Below are 16455 nucleotides of genomic sequence, written 5' to 3'. Positions count from 1 at the left end.
ATAAATGAAAGTGGTCATGATTGTATCTTAGTATGTTAATTAGGTCTAATTTTGTTATTAGTCTCGGCATTTATAAAAATATATCATTCGTCAAGTTTGATATATAGACCCTTTTCCCATTAAAGTAAGTTCTAGGATTCAATTGATCAATTAAAAACATAATTTTGCTAAAGATCACAAGTTTGAATCCTCTAGCATACATTATCAACCATTTTCGGACGAGCTTTAACTTTTGGGATCAATTGGTTAGTTAACACCATTGAAATCACATAGTCACGTAATTCTAGCCTCGCAAACAAGTAAACAACAATATAACAATTTGGCTTGCAATCCAGCTCCATCTAAGATGGAGAAAATGATTTCCTAATATATAAACATGATGAAGTAGATAGGAACACCTTAACACAGTTCCCTAGAATGTAATAACATTTTAATCAAATAATGAAAGGAATTGCATATCTAGTAAGAGGAGTACTCATGTGTACATCATAATAGTATCAATCTTCCACAAGAGTAGCTAAATATGCAAATAAAAAAATTTAAATCTTTATTTTTCCCCACAATTCTCAACTCCAAGTATGAAATGTTAGGAAAAACAAAAATCTGAAAATAAATCATTGCTAAGTATGCGTTGCATCGTTTTGTGTTCCAAACATAGAAATTTTTACAATAATAATTCAGCTCATGTGGAATATGCATGCACAATGTAAGCACTAGATCAAAGTGTTATAATGTAAAAGCACATGCAAGATTACCATAAGCTTAAATCCTCATCACATACGACAAAATGCCCTTTTTAAGTAGCCAAAAGCACTGACAAGAAAATATTTTGGATTTTATGAAACAATTAATCATTTGTCGTTGTTGCCAGGTGTCGCTAATAACTTACTACATTTTTGCTGAAATGTTGCAATTCTTATAAAATTGGATAGATTATCTATGCAAATGGCATGCTTTGTGGAGGAGTTTTTGAAATTAATCAGAAAATAGGTCAGACTTAATCTAGATGGATGCTACTACATTTGGCTGGATACGAGAAAATTGCGCATGCGTCAATCCTGACCAATAACATATTTTTATTGCAACAACCAACAATTGGCCTGCTGAATTGCAGGATGTCCGATAATGATGGAGCCAACAAATACTCAGCTTATAGCGCATCCGTCTAGAGTTAATAACATTGCAATCGAACCGTTATCCCAATAAATAACTATTTAAAATTAGTATTAATAAAAAATAACCTTTTGATAATAAAGCATATCTTATACATGCTTGGCAACTGCAACATACGAGCACCATAATGGATTGGACTATATATGTGTATATGTGTGTGTGAGAGAGAAATAGATAGCACCACATTGGATGCCCACATGCGGTTGTCCAAAACGAGTCTCCCCGGCAAGACTATGACAATCTTTTTAACTCAGAGCGATTCTATAGTAACTCATGAGAAAAAATCGCTCAAAAACTTAGATGACGTCCACCAATCACTCCGTTTCATTAAATAGCATACTTCACGGTGCAAATTCAAAGGGAACACCACACACGCTGAGCAGCTTCCTGAGTGATTTTTTTCGAGTCATTCAATCATTTTCGTAACTGAAATCCTTCCAAAAAGCACTGCCACCCCAAAACCCACTTCAATAAATGCGTACGTGACACCCCCCTTCCCCTCTTCATTCCTTCTTCTCCTTCTCGTGCAGGCCTTGGAAATTACTCCAACAAAGCCACCACCACCACCACCACCTCAATAGATCTTCTCCCTACCACCTTGACTCTCCGTCCCTCTCTCACCAAATCCCATGGCACTCTGCTTTCGCATCAGGCCCCTCGAAACCAGCCGGTACAACAGCAGAATCACATTCTTGCTCATCACAAGTTGCACGGTAGCCTCGTTAGGAGGTTTTCTCTTTGGCTACAGCATCGGGATCTCAGGTACCAATCTCTACAATATGCGCCATCTCTCTCTCTCGTTTAATTAATCGACAGTGTTGGGCTGAGTTGGTGGAGTTTCTAATTAATGATCTAGGTGGAATGGCCACCAAAGAGGCAGATCTTAGGGAGTTGTCTCCGTGGATGCAGCTGAGGGTCGAGGAGAAATCGAAGCACAGCAGCGACTACTGCCGGTCGGGCAGCCACCGGGCGAGGGCTTACACGGCCTCACTGTACGTGGCGGGGACGCTGGGCGCGTTGGTGGCCGCGTGGTTCACGCATGCATTCGGTCGACGGCAGGCCATGGTCGCCGCCGGGGCCTTGGCCTTTGCTGGTTCAATCCTCGCCGCGACGGGGCCCACCGCGTCGACGCTCGTCGTGGGTCGCCTTCTGCTCTGGTTCGGGGTCGGCGTCGCCAACCAGGTGATCTCTCTCATCTGCACGTGGCAGTAGAGTCTCGAAAAAAAGTGCTCCCTTTTTGAACTGAAAGCGGAACAAAACAAACAAATAAAGAAAAGGAGAGCAATCCAAAAAAAAAAAAAAAAGAAAATTGCCGGGGTCGAGCAGAGTCCAACCTATGGAACTATATATCCAAGATCTGGCCCATAGCTGGACCACAAAATGTTCATGGGTCCAATTTGATCACAGCATGACCAAAAATTTGGATGTGATTAACTAAAAATCTAGCTAGAAACATGATCAAATTTGGCCCATAGCAAGGAATATTAGGAATAATAGGCTAAATAGAGCAGTGGCAACAGAACACAGAAGTATGCACTGATTTCATCTTTTTGAGACAAAACAGACACATATGTAGGCTCCTGAGCGCATCTAGAGTACATTAGACCAGACCACCATTGCACATTGTATTCAGAAAGAAAAAAAAAGGACATGGCTCTCAAAATCTGCCGTGTCTTGCAGAAGACACACACACACACACACACACACACAAAAAAAAAAAAAAAAATCTAAGCGCCACCTTACAACAATATATGGTTGCTTGCTTGCTTTAAAGGATGTCGAGGGATATATTTGCACCTTGATACCGGGCCCTTACAAGAAAGCAGTCCTTAAATTATAGTTTATAACTATTTTTATTATTTTTTTATGAACCTAATTATATATATCAACTGAATGAGCAAAGAAGTAATATTAAATTACAGAGATGGGCAGAACATGGAATATAATCATAACCTTTTGAACGTTTTTTCTCATTACCTTATTATCTTTCAAAGTTCACACTGGTCTTGTTGCAATTACTGCAGGCGATTCCACTGTACCTATCGGAGATGGCTCCACCAAGTTCTCGAGGAGCCATCAACCATGGTTTTCAACTCGGTTTCGGCATGGGTATTTTTGCAGCCAATATTATCTACTCTGGCACTCAAAGAAGAGGAGAAGCTTGGGGTTCGTGGATCCCTTTCGCAGTTGCTATCCCTCCAGCTTTCTTTCTCATGCTTGGTGCTCTTCTGATCCCTGAGACACCAATTAGTCTTATCCAACGAGATAAAAACTTCCATGACACTGTGGAGACCCTCCAGAAGATTCGGGGCACCCCGGATGTCCTCGCAGAGCTTAATGATATAATGGCTGCCGGCAGCACTCCTATAACCTTCAGCCAATCCTTAAGAACGATGATTCGACGTAACTATTGGCCTCAGCTGATAATGGCTGCAGCAATCCCATTCTTCCAGCAAGTCACGGGATTCAGCATTGTAGCCATCTACACCACGAGCTTGGTTCGAAACGTCGGTTTCCGTGAGAATTCGTTACTTATGTCAGCAACGCTAATAGGGTTCACAAGCAGCATCTCCACCATTGTTTTGATGACTGTGGTTGATCGAATCGGCCGACGGGTGATGTTTACGGTGGGAGGCATCCAGATGCTCGTCTCGTTGGTGACGGTAATCGGCAGTGCAATGGCGGCACCACTCGGCAGGAGCTGTTCATACTTGGTTTTGCTTTTGTTCTGTATTTATCTTATGGGCTTTGGATGGTCCTGGGGGCCTCTGGGATGGTTGGTTCCAAGCGAGGTCTTCCAACTGGAGATCAGATCGGCGGCGCAGAGCATTGCAGCGGCGGCATGGTTTTTGTTTGCATTGGTCATAGCCGAGACCTTTCCAACGACGTTTTGCCACCTCAAGGTTGCCATGCTCTTCTTCTTTGCGATTTGCATTGTGGCGATGACTGTATTCGTTTATTTGTTCTTGCCCGAGACAGGAGGAATACCTTTGGCGCGCATGGATCGAGTGTGGAGGGAGCACTGGTTTTGGAAAAAAATTGTTGAGGTTGAAGCAGAATAGGATTATTAATTATTCCAATGATGATTTGTAACAATGCAATAGAGTATCTCAAATGAAAGAGTAAGATTTAGTCTTTAAAAAAACAAAAAAACTATGCATGTACGTATTTATTTTGGAAGAAAAGAGAGGAGAGTTAATGCTCCAATGATATTCTCTCTCTCCTAGATCTCCTGCTGCTTGTTCTCAGAATGCAACATGACACGCTCCCTCTGCTCAGCCTCATGTCCCCTCGTCAAGATGTGGGATCCGCACATTTTTTTTGGATGGAAAAATGGCCGCAAACAACTTTGTTCTAAGACGGGTCTGAACCCTTAGGCATGAGTGTATACCAAAAACACTTGACCATTGAAACATAACAAGAAACATAGAAACACATTAAGTTAAATAAATGCATAATGTTATATATGTAATTATTTTTAGAAAATCAATGCATGATCTTATTATCTGTTCTGTCCATAAAAAGGTAATATTTTCCTTTTAGAAGATGAATGAGAAAAAGAAACATTCTGTAATTCATTCATTTGATATTTTGAAACTTTACTATTTAAAAGAATCAAATGAATATATTAGAGTTTGAGTCAGGAAGATCTACGGGCGCGGCTGCAGACTTTGGTCATGTTCTTGTACAAAGTAAGCCAAATGAAACTATTGTGGAAAGAAGAAAAACACTAAAATGAATATCTATTTAGTATGTTCTTAGTCTCTTTTCCTTTCCCTCTGTCATGTTTTCCATCATGCTGTTCTTGTATTCCTAAACTCGTGGGGTTTTACTATTGGTATCAGAGCTCACAGGGGCTTCAAACGTGCAATTAGAGCTGAAGATGGCGTAGATCATGAATATAGATTGGTGGATCCAACTAGACTTGCCAAAGTTCAATCGTAGGCTACTTCAAAAAAGATGTATGGTGAAGCTCAAAAAGGACTAAAGAAAGCCAAATAAGAAAAAGAAGGCTGGAATAAAGTGGCGGACACAGTCCATACAGAACAATTCACTACAGTTGTGATCGAATTAGAAGCCCCTCCGGGATGCAACTGTGATCAAGAGGTTCGCGTACAATTTATTATGAGCAAAAGTTCAGAGGTTTCGTTGCTTATGCATGATGGTTTATGAGGACATCGGCCTTAGAGAAGCCTCATGATGATGTGAAGTCTCTAGTTGACAAGGATTTGCAGAAAAGTCTGAAAGGTTAGAATGAGTTCAGATTAGCAGGTATAGATCAATATGATGGATATGATCATGATCCACCATGGAACTTAAAATCAAAAATTTTTGCACAGCAAATTATAGAAGACATGAAGCTTCAGCCTTCAGGAATCCATATGGCAGTGAACTCCTGTATGGCAAGTTTATTAGAGAAAAATTACGACACATGCAGCATGTGGGAGTGATAATGCAATTGCAGCCATCGTTTTAGGCATCACTTCTAGAATGTGGACCAAGGGAGGTTGTTGGAGGTAGTAATCCAAACTTATGCAGGATATTTGGATTTATATAATTATATTATGATATTAGATAAGATGATTTGAGATTGAGTTGGAATCTGGAACTACTGCCTATGAATTTCTACATTCAATGGTTTCAATGACTTCGGCCGAAATGATTGTAGGGATATGGATCTTGAGATTAGAGAATAAGTTAATTGGTGAGTAGTGTTTAGTCGCAGATAGTTGAGTATAGATGATATAGCAACAGTAATCATGAACTACTAGAGCTTGACTGAGGAAGTCCTTTTGTGACTGGATACAGACTTTGGTAACCATTAGAGAGAAAATAAGAATAAAATAACTATTCATTCAGTGTTTTTATATAATCTCTCCTCTCTTCTCCTCGTTATATTATCCGCCTTCCTATTATTCTATTCTTGAATCCACATGCAAGCTCTACTATACCGTGGTGCTCGTAAACTTCACATTTTACCCTTGCACCATCTTTTTATTCACATAGAGAATAGTGCAAGGCATGAAAATACAATTTATATTCATCGCAAAGTGGAATTTAAAAAATTTGCCTATAGCTCACATGCTATACGCGATGGACTTTGGAATGCATATTCCCCATTACATGTTAAGAGGTATAAAAATTATGATTCAAGAGGAACATTAGAATCAACATGGACCGTTTTGACTACTACGAATAAGATTTAATCGGGTTCAAAAATGAGATCTGCCATATCAGAAGCTGAATCGCATGCCAACTTTCTTGAGGCCATAATTTAGGCATGCAACATCCGATCGAGATAATCTCTTTTTTTTTTTTGATGAAAATCGGATAACTTTTTGAAATCTATTTTGGAAAATCTAATCTTGTCAAAGTAAAAGAAAAATTTGGCACAAATTGTATGATGACAGATCTCATTATTACATATTTCAGTTTATAGATTCTCAATGAAAAAAAAGAGAATCTAGACTCTATTTTCATCATTTACTATTATTATTATTATTTTGAGAGGTTCGAGTTGAGTAGGTTGATGAAATTTTTCTTTCTTTCCGATCGGATCAAGATGTATAAAAGCAATTTCAAATCTCAAATTCCCCATATATGGAAAGTGAGCTTGAAGTGGAAACTAAGTCATGCATTGTGCTTAATACATGAGAATTATCGGTTCTCCCAACCCCTTATTTGTCGTTCTTCTACAGTTTGGATAAAGGTGATGCAAGCCGGTTCTCAATCAAGGGATAGTGTAAAGTTAACGCAAACCAATTCAAATAAAGAGATGGCATAAAGTTGATGCAAACAAATTTCTAATTAGTATTGTGCAAACGTGATGCGCAAAACCTATGGCTAGAAACTAATGGCAATACAAACTGGTGGCGATGTAAACCAAAGGCGTGCAAATAGATTTCTAATCAAGGACTGCATAAATGCAGTGCAAACCAACGGTGGTGCAAAACCTATGGCTAGAAACTGGTGGCAATACAAACTAGCGGCGAGTAAACCAATTTCTAATCGTTAAAAAAATAAATCAATTTCTAATTAAGATTACAAAAAGGCAAAGTAGCTGATTCCTAATTTCTAAAATGCTAAAATCTTTTTACGGCTCTTCTTGAAAGATTCCTATACAATCATCTAAATTCATGAGCTCAAAATGCAAATCATTTTCTCAAAAAAAATTTGCCAATCAAATTGAAATGATATAAATAAATAAATAACATTAATTGAATAAATAAATAATTCAGATCCTAAGCTCACCCATTATAAATAGGATATTAGTAACTACAAACTCAAAACAAGCCTCAAGATTTCTTGACCGCCTACAGATCTGCCACCAGCAATGTCATGGCCTAGAGGTGAGCCTCTCCCTATACCCATCTCTCTATCTCCTCTCACCGACTCCTTCTCCCTCTCTCTCATGGCCTAGAGGTGTGCCTTATGTTCCACTCTCACATCACTCTCCTCATAGCCTACCTCATTTTCCCCTCTCCCACACTCTATACTCTTTCATCCCTTGGTATCTCCACCCTCCTTTTTCCCTCAGTTAACCCTTAGTCCTCAACCCACCAAGCCCTAACCCTAATCCTGCAAGTGGATCAAATTTCCAATTCAATGTAGATCTGGACTTGGATTAAAATTCCAAAAATCTACTATTCCTAGCCTTCTTGCTCTGCACTTCTTTCTATATACCATCAGCTCCTCTCCTCATCATGGTCCCACCTCAAGAACGAGAATTTAATGCTAGTATTGATAATTATAAATTTGATTTTTTTTCTTGACAGGTCCACCTTAAAATGGCTAACTTCATAGCTAAATTTTTTGGCTTGGGAGGTATTGGAAAAAGGTATATATGATTTTGTTTTTCTTTCCTATATTTCAATGATATGTGAAGAATGACTTTATGTAAATGCAGAAGTTGAAAAATCATAAGGGAAAAAAAAAACTATGGACCTAAAAGTTTGAATTTGTTTATAATGAGTATATGTAATATTTGATTTGCTTACCTTATTATATTTATCTTAATTTCTTTAAGCGGTTTAGAACATTTTTTTTCTTAAATTACTTTCGCATATGCATGTAATTCTCTAAAAAAGATTAATATTTGATTTTTTTCTTAAAACACACACACACACACAAAAAAAAAGATTGAAGTCTGATTGCTAGTGATGGTGTTGTAATCACCTTTAATCTTCCCAAATTTGTGACAAATTCTCTACCTTTTTTTAGAATTTTGAATCTTCATGACTAGACAAATTGTTATGAGAGACTGGAAATGTGGCTATGCTCACATTCACAACTTTTTTTTTCTTTTTTTTTTTTTGCATTTCACATAAAGTGGAGGATTTACTTGAACTTACTATATGTATATGTGCACTCATATTATATTATAGTGAAAATAGACCATCATGGATAAAAGGTGATATTAATCGAGGAGGTTTGGCTTCCATTACCCTTGCAACAAAGAGGTTCTAGATGAAAACCATATTTGTGACAAACAGGAATGTGAACTCCAACACATAGAGTACCATAGACCAGGCCACTACTTGATATAAGTTTTTTGAGAAAAAAATGACCCAAAATCCTCTATGGTGCACTATTTGCACTGTAGGTGTTGTGCAGTACTCAATAACCACAATCAGAGGATGGAAGGCTATCAAACAAGGTGCACTATGTATAACATATAAGGCTACCATATTTGATGGTCGTCCATCTCCTGAGGGTGACCATCAAATGCTGCACGTACAGCATCTGTGGTACAAACTATGCACCGCAGAGGATCCATGCTATAGAAAAAAGAGACTTCACATGGCTAACCCAGCTTAACCACCGCTAGATCTAAAAATCCAGGACAGAACAATATTTTGCATGACAACATAATTTTTTGTTTTTAGAAGTAGTAAAATGACACAATAACAGGTGTGATTTAGTTCTACTGCCAGGTGGAAAGTGAGTTGCCACTTCACATTTACCTGCTATTTATAGCGGAATTTTGAACATTCTGCTTGCTATCGTATATCTGATGGTGCACTAAAATGTTTCTATGGTATGGATGTTAGTCTCAAAGTCCATGATGCATTGTAAATGGAGACTCATTTCCTCTATTGATACGGATTTGAAACATACCCCACAACAAATGGATAACCTCAGAGAAGTCCAATTAATATTTGAACAGTTCATCAAATTGAACAAACTACTAACCTTTTGGGTTGGGCCTGATTGTATATAATATTAGTTTTATTAATCCAGCCATGACATCAATTTGGTGAACAAAAACTAACACCAAAATATAGAGAAAGATGGAAAATGGGATTTACATGCAATTTTTTCAAAATATTTCCCAGTATCTGTGCCGAGATAACACTGCCAATGATTGTACTCTATCTGTTTGGTTCTCGTTTTCTAGTTTGTGCCTCAGACCTGATAGTGGTTGCATCACCATTATTATTGTAGGCTGCTCCACTGTACTTATTAGAGATGGCCCCACCAAACTCATTGACGTCGGCATTGGAAGAATTGTGGAATGGATGGGTTTAGTGGAGGTCCCTTGCCATGGCTGCCGCTCCTACTTTCTCCTTCATGCTCGGTGCCCACATGGTCTCACCAAAATTGACAAAAACTTCCATGGCACTGTCGAAACGATTCGAGGCACCCCTGATATCCTCGCAGAACTTAATGATATAATGGCTGCCGCCAGCACTCTTATAACCTTCAGCCAATCCTTAAGAAAGATGATTCAACGTAAATATTGGCCTCAACTGATAATGGCTGCAACAATCCCATTCTTCCAGCAAGTCGCAGGATTCAGCATTGCAACCATCTACACTGCAAGCTTGATTCAAAACATCGGTTTTGGTGAGAATTCATTACTTATGTCAGCATTGGTAATAAGGTTAACAGGCAACATCTCTGCTCTTGCTTTGATGACTGTCGTTGATAGAATTGGCCGACGGGTAAAGTTCATGGTGGGCGGCATCCAGATGCTCATCTCGTTGGTGATGGTTGGCAAAGCATTGGCGACACAACTCGGCAGCGATGATGAGATTAGCAGGAGCGCGCTATGCATACATGTACACTTGGGTTTGCTTTTGTTTTGTGCTTATCTTATGACCTTCGGATGGTCTTGGGGGCCTCTAGGATGGTTGGTTCGACATGAGATTTTCCCACTAGCGGTCAAATGAGCAAAGCGAAGCTTCATGGTGACAATACGGTTCGAGTTTGCATTAGTTAATGTGATGGAGATCTTTCCAGCTGTGCTCCACCAGTTTATCCATCTTCGAGGGATGGATTTCATTTGTCCTTGCCATGAAACGAATGGATGAGTATGGTGGGAGCATCTGTTTTGGAGAAGATTGCCAAGGTTGCAGCAACACAGACCAGCTGTTCTGATGATAGCGCATACGCATGCAATGTCGCCTCTGTAATGACAGAAATTATAAGATCTTGGCATAATTTTCTCAGCCACCAAGCTGACATGAGTAGGAGATAAACTTGCATTAATTTTCTAGGTGACTCGATCGGGTTCCCACGTGGCAACCTCCATGGGCCGATTCTTCAACACTCAGGAGGACTGCCCCAACCATAGCTTGTTGTTTTTGGGCTTTAGCCTTTCCAACCAGGGTCAGCAATTGGTTTGCTCTTGTGTATCTTACTTGAACCAGGTTCAGGAGGCCCAACCGGCTTAGTGTATCTTACATGACCGGTTTGAATAGAACCCGACACGATTAGCCACCAACCGTGGACCAGACATTGCTTTGTTTGTCTCCGAGCATCGCCGCTGCCGTCAAAGAACAGCTCTCAAAGAGGCGACCAATACGTCAGACCCCTTGCAAGTACTCATACTAAAAAGTAGCCGTGGCTATCCACAACATTGTTTTGCGATCCCAATGCTTCATGGGAAGATCTAAAAGCTGAATCAACAAAGCCCAATAGCAGTGATCAAAAAAACCTTGCAGCTTCTTGGAAATTAACAATACCCATGTGAAGAAATTTCCCAATCGGAGATCTCTTCCAAGGAGCTCAAGCCTCCTCTATTTTCTGTAAATCACTCTTGTAATTCAAATCCATTCAAATTCAATCATAGGTACCATAAATCCAATCATAAACGTCAAGATTAGTTTATGATCGATCCAAATAGATATATGTTACAGTGCTTCTGAGTCCACATGAGTTGTGGATCGAATCTGCTTTAATATTATTTTCAATAATTTATGATCTCATCTAAAAAGCTAGCCGAAAAATATTATTTAGATTTTTTGATTCTGTAATTTTGGTATCCAAAATCTACCTGATATATAGCTGGTATGAGATTAAATACGCATCCTTTTAGATACTATTATAAGTTTAGAGATAATTGCTACTGTCCCGACAAAAGCCTGGCCACAACTATCCTATTGCCACCGAATGGGTGTCAGAATGCAGAAGGGTAGGATTCACCATCCATTGATATTAATTAGGTCGAAGGCTTGTAATTGAAGGAAGGCTTGGTGACAGCAAATGATGTCATCCATTCTTTGATTCATGGTAGTGCCAACGTGGTCTACGTTCTTTACCTTTGTCCGATTGTGCAAGTTATTTTGGTCAATTGCCAGCAGCCTTGGAATTCTCTCAAGCACATGTATTTGAATGACGAGGGATCATACGTACGTACAAACCCATGTTTGACGAGGGAAATGGAATCCATATATGCGACTGCTGCATGGCCAACTTTCTCGATCGTATCTTTGAATTTACCCGAATATTCGATGCTTGCTCCTCTTTGTCTCTTTCGAGCTGTGACATCACTCCTTGCGACTTGTTCATCCAACCATTTGTCTTAATTAATATGATACATATATGCATGCATGTTATCAACATTCGGTAAATTATATTCTTTTTTTTTTGAAAAACATATGGTAAATTATATTATTACCATAATAAATGGAATATGTAATACAAATATAAGATTAATATATATGTACAAATGATGAGCCAACAAGCATATCCAAATCATGTCAGGAAAGTCTTGAAATAATCACCTTAGATGAAATTATAATGACTTAATCCAACTTAACCATACCCCTTTAACCGTACCAGGTTCGCCCAGCCAAAATCCTAATCATAATTTGATTTAGATAAAATAGGTCAGCAGCTTAATTCACTGCATTACCATCTGTCGCGTGAAACTAGCCACTGTAACTGGGTATACCTCATGACTGCTATTTATGAAACCTAATATAACTCTTCTTCCAGTTTTTGACTGCTCCAGCGCGCTCAGACATGCTGCCAAATTATCTCATCAGCCTGTGTGTCCTGACGGATCTAACCCACCTTATAATTTCTCACTTTTAGGGGGGAAAATACAAATTTTTGACTGTTATACAAAAATTACCTCATTATAAGTTTCAGAAATCATCAGATGTGCATGAACTAATAGCTTTCCTAACTTGCTGATTCAAATATATCAAATTTTAGTTCCTACACCTTGCCATATAATTAGTGAGGTAAACTGCTTAATGAACCACGGGGCATCCCTCCTTTCATTTGATGTCATATATCTCCTTAGATTACACATATAATAGCACCTTGTCCATCTGCGCTGCAAGCATGCCCATGTTTACTTTTGAAATATGTTACCTGCGATCCATGAGCTTCTCCATTCCAAGGAATGTTGATTTAAACCACCATCACACCAAGATTTCCAGCGCTGCAGGAACTAAGCTCGCTATTGCTAAATAAGTAGATAATGTTCTAAAGCACAGCCAAATTTCCACTCTGCCGAAGCCATCAACCTCAATAAAGCATAAAATCATCATCATATTGCTTGAGAAGAAGCCTAAGGCCAGGGTAACAATTTCATGTCCTTCATCTCTCCTCTCATTTGTATTCTTTATCTTTTGGATTAGATTTGGTTAGAAAATCTTAGGCTTTGCTACAGGGTTCCCGTAAGATTACATTAGTAACATGCATGGACAAACAAAATCAACCCAATTTTAACAATAGCGAGATAAGCGGCAATATCTATAGACAGAATGTTCAACAGCTGCCCAGATGCTCTGGCGCTGGATTTTTCCTAAGCTTTCTTTCAGGCATACTCATCTCGACATTCAAAACGTTTCCCTTTAACCCATAGTCAACTGGTCCGATATGCTCGTGGTAGATTCTATCTAGGTTTCCATCCCATTTGCCAAGCGGACATCAGATTGCTGCAAAAATCGAACCAAGGAACAGATATGTTTATCCAAACGAATTACCTTGTGAGAGGCATTTCCAAGTAGCTAACCCCCAAATTGACCATCTCTATATTTTATTGTGAGGTCGCCTAATAAGGCCTCCTTTTCTTCGCATTCGTCACCCCCAAATCCATCTACCACCCACGCGAGTCCTGGTCTTCTCTCAAACAGGAATCATATATTATGATAAGTTCATTAAAAGAAAAGAAAAAACAGACCGCAGACAAGTCAAGCAAAAGAGGGAGTACTTTGAGTCACCAGGGTTGTATTCGGTCACCAGGGTTGTATTCGGTCACCATCCTTTGCATTGTTGATAAATGGATCCCTATCGCGGTACTTTGAGTCATCAGTGGGCCTGAGGCAGGGCTGCCCACTTTCACCACTTTTGTTCATCATTTGCTCAGATTCCTTGTCACGAGCACTTCGCCATGCAGCAGTATCACCGGAGATTAAGGCCTATAGGCCGGCGAGGGGTGCGACTTGCATCTCACACCTACTTTTTGCGGATGATTGCTTGCTATTGACCCGCACGACACGAAGATCAGCACAGACTATTAACGGGATCCTGGAGGAATACTGTGGAGCTTCAGATCAGATGGTCAACTTATCTAAGTCAGCCATCAGTTTTAGTCCGCAGACCGATCCTAGGGTGAAGGCCTCCATCATGAGCAGCTTGGAGATTGACGAGCAGGAGGGGACTCTTAGATACCTTGGGGTCCCGATTACGGATCAACACCTGTGGAGGGGGGAGTACATATCTATGAAGGCGAGCATCAGACGCAGGTTGGAGAGCTGGCAGGTGAGCACCCTGTCGATAATGGGTAGAGTTACTTTGTTGAGGTCAGTTTTGAGTTCTATTCCTGTTTATTTATTGTCCAATACACTGGTATCGGTTTCTGTGCTTCACGACTTGGAGAGAATGTTCAGGAGCTTCATTTGGGGGTGTCGTAGGGATAGAGGAGCGTCCACCTACTGGCTTGGGAGGTCATTTGTCAGCCAACCAGTTGGGGTGGGCTGGGAGTCCACTCTCTACTTGAGCGTAGGGAAACACTGGCCACTAGGCTTGCAATTAGATTTCTTCAGGAGCCGAGGAGTCTTTGGGCTTCTCTTCTGAGGGCGAACTATGGGGACCCCACCACCTCGGCCACTTTTAGAGCTGGACGTGGGTCCTCCTTTATCTGGAGAGAGATATGTTTCCGTGCCCCGGGGGTGATGTCGATGATCCGATGGAAGATTGGGGATGGTCGGACTATCAGCATTCTGGAGGATAGGTGGCTATCGGAGGGCACATTGCAGGACTGGCCTACATTGATGGACCATGGTTGGTTGGAGGGTCGCACAGTGAGTGCTTTGTTTGTCCAGGGGGAGCAGAGATGGGATGCAGATATTGTTAGGCGGATGTTTGATGAGCAGCTTACAGAGCAAGTGCTGACAGCGGATAGGAGGATATGGAGTTTGTCCGGGCGGACGACAATGAGTTCGCGCGACATAGCGCGGTTGAGAGGAGGATCGGTGGCCCGGCAGTTTGATGATAGCTGGATCTGGAGACTATGTGTTCATCCACGCGTCGCACTATTCCTGTAGAAGGTAGCATGAGGCTGTCTACCTACTAGGAGTGTCCTGGCGCGGCAGAGAGTGTGCATAGCTGCAGATTGTGGAATATGTCCAGAGGTGGAGGAGTCCATCTATCATGTGCTAGTCAAGTGCCTGCGAGCCAGTCAGATCTAGAGGTGTGCGGGGCTCTCCTATGACCCGAGGCAGAGGTGGTCGTCCATTGTTGAGTTCCTACGCTTCCTGGAGGTCCCGGGGTCAGGGCCTAGGGTGGAGGAGAGAGGGACTCGTGTTGCCTACCTGGCCTACCATTCCTGGTTGGACAGGAATGCACAAGTCTTTGAGGGTTGCAGCTCGCCTCCGGAGGCAGTGGTGGCCAGGGCATTACTGCATGTGGAGGAGTTCCTTAGCACTGTTGTGAGTTCACCTACCGGGTTGGTCAGAGACATTTGAAGTACCCCTTCTGCTCTTGTAGCGTCCAGATATATTTTTGTATCCTAGGTGCCCCCACCCCCTGGCTTCCTGAAGTTGAGTTTCGATGGCAGTATGCCCGCTGATGGGAGAGGCGGTGGTGTAGGCTTCATCATTCGAGATCATGATTTCAGACTAGTGGCGACAGCACATGTTCAATTCGTCGGTGGTGTGTGCTGAGCTCCGAGCTGTCTGGAAGGGCATATCCTATGCGAGACGGACACTTGGTGCAGACCAGATTATCCTTGAGGACGACTCGGCCATTGTGATTGACTGGATCAGAGGTCGGGATCGTGCAGATGAGGGCAGGCCGCTGCTTCTAGACATTCGCAGACTCTTGCAGGCGTGTGGCACTCTTCAAGCTACACATGTTTAAAGGAAAGCGAATTGTTTAGCTGATTGGATCGCTTCTTATGCGGCTCACCATTCTGAAGGCTTTGTTTGGAGGAAGTGCAACACAGTGTCGAAATCTCTTTCTACTTTGTTATTTTCAGATATTATTAGCCGTATCCATACTCGTAGGGTGTGAGCCATGAAGAAGTTACGTACGATGGGAGCTTCATGTGGACCCAAAGAAACAAGTTGATAAGAGTAGTGCTTTAACTTGCCCTTATATTATTGTCCATGAGCATCAGCATTTTCCAAATTAATAATAAGACATCGGCAATTTAAAACTCAGACAACTACTACCGAACAGCCGACTCGCTGAGTCGCATCCAGCCCCCCCACTTACATTTATTACCACGTCTCTTGCCGTGTCAGCGACCGCCGCGGAAATAGTAGGGGTGATGGTGATAGAGAACTAATGCTTCCAATTAAAGGTGAGAGAACGACCACTACCAACCGAGCGTGGGTCAGATCCTTCGTAAATTTATATGAACAAATGATTAGCATGGATACGAAGAAGATCTGCTAATATTTTATACTTGGTCTCTCCGTAGATTAGCCAGCGAATCCCACCAACTGATCTCATGCAGTCCATGGGCACGAGTCGCCGAGATTATAAACAATAGTTTATGGTAGCATGGAGAACACAGAACAAAAATAATTTAAAAGA

The 16455-nt window shown here is 41.0% G+C and overlaps 3 protein-coding genes across 3 annotated transcripts; all 3 read left to right on the top strand.

The window, feature by feature from the left end:
• LOC120104611 (sugar transport protein MST1-like) lies at positions 1-2385 on the top strand. The gene is made up of 2 exons (XM_039116038.1): positions 1-1935; positions 2030-2385. Exons 1-2 carry the CDS (start codon positions 1803-1805, stop codon positions 2383-2385), a joined length of 489 nt encoding a protein of 162 aa, XP_038971966.1. The 5' UTR covers positions 1-1802.
• An 807-nt stretch (positions 2386-3192) lies between these two features.
• On the top strand, positions 3193-4678 carry LOC120104397 (hexose carrier protein HEX6-like). Its single transcript, XM_039115414.1, has one exon. It carries the CDS (start codon positions 3222-3224, stop codon positions 4233-4235), a length of 1014 nt encoding a protein of 337 aa, XP_038971342.1. The 5' UTR covers positions 3193-3221; the 3' UTR covers positions 4236-4678.
• Positions 4679-9464: 4786 nt separating this feature from the next.
• On the top strand, positions 9465-10346 carry LOC120104609 (hexose carrier protein HEX6-like). The gene has a single exon (XM_039116034.1). The coding sequence runs from the start codon at positions 9465-9467 to the stop codon at positions 10344-10346; it is 882 nt and encodes a 293-aa protein (XP_038971962.1).
• Positions 10347-16455: the final 6109 nt, after the last annotated feature.

This window comes from Phoenix dactylifera, chromosome 2, assembly GCF_009389715.1.
Source record: "Phoenix dactylifera cultivar Barhee BC4 chromosome 2, palm_55x_up_171113_PBpolish2nd_filt_p, whole genome shotgun sequence".
NCBI classification, from domain to species: Eukaryota; Viridiplantae; Streptophyta; class Magnoliopsida; order Arecales; family Arecaceae; genus Phoenix; species Phoenix dactylifera.
The sequence above is the reverse complement of the archived record's forward strand: the minus strand, read 5'-3'. Positions and strand labels throughout refer to the sequence as shown.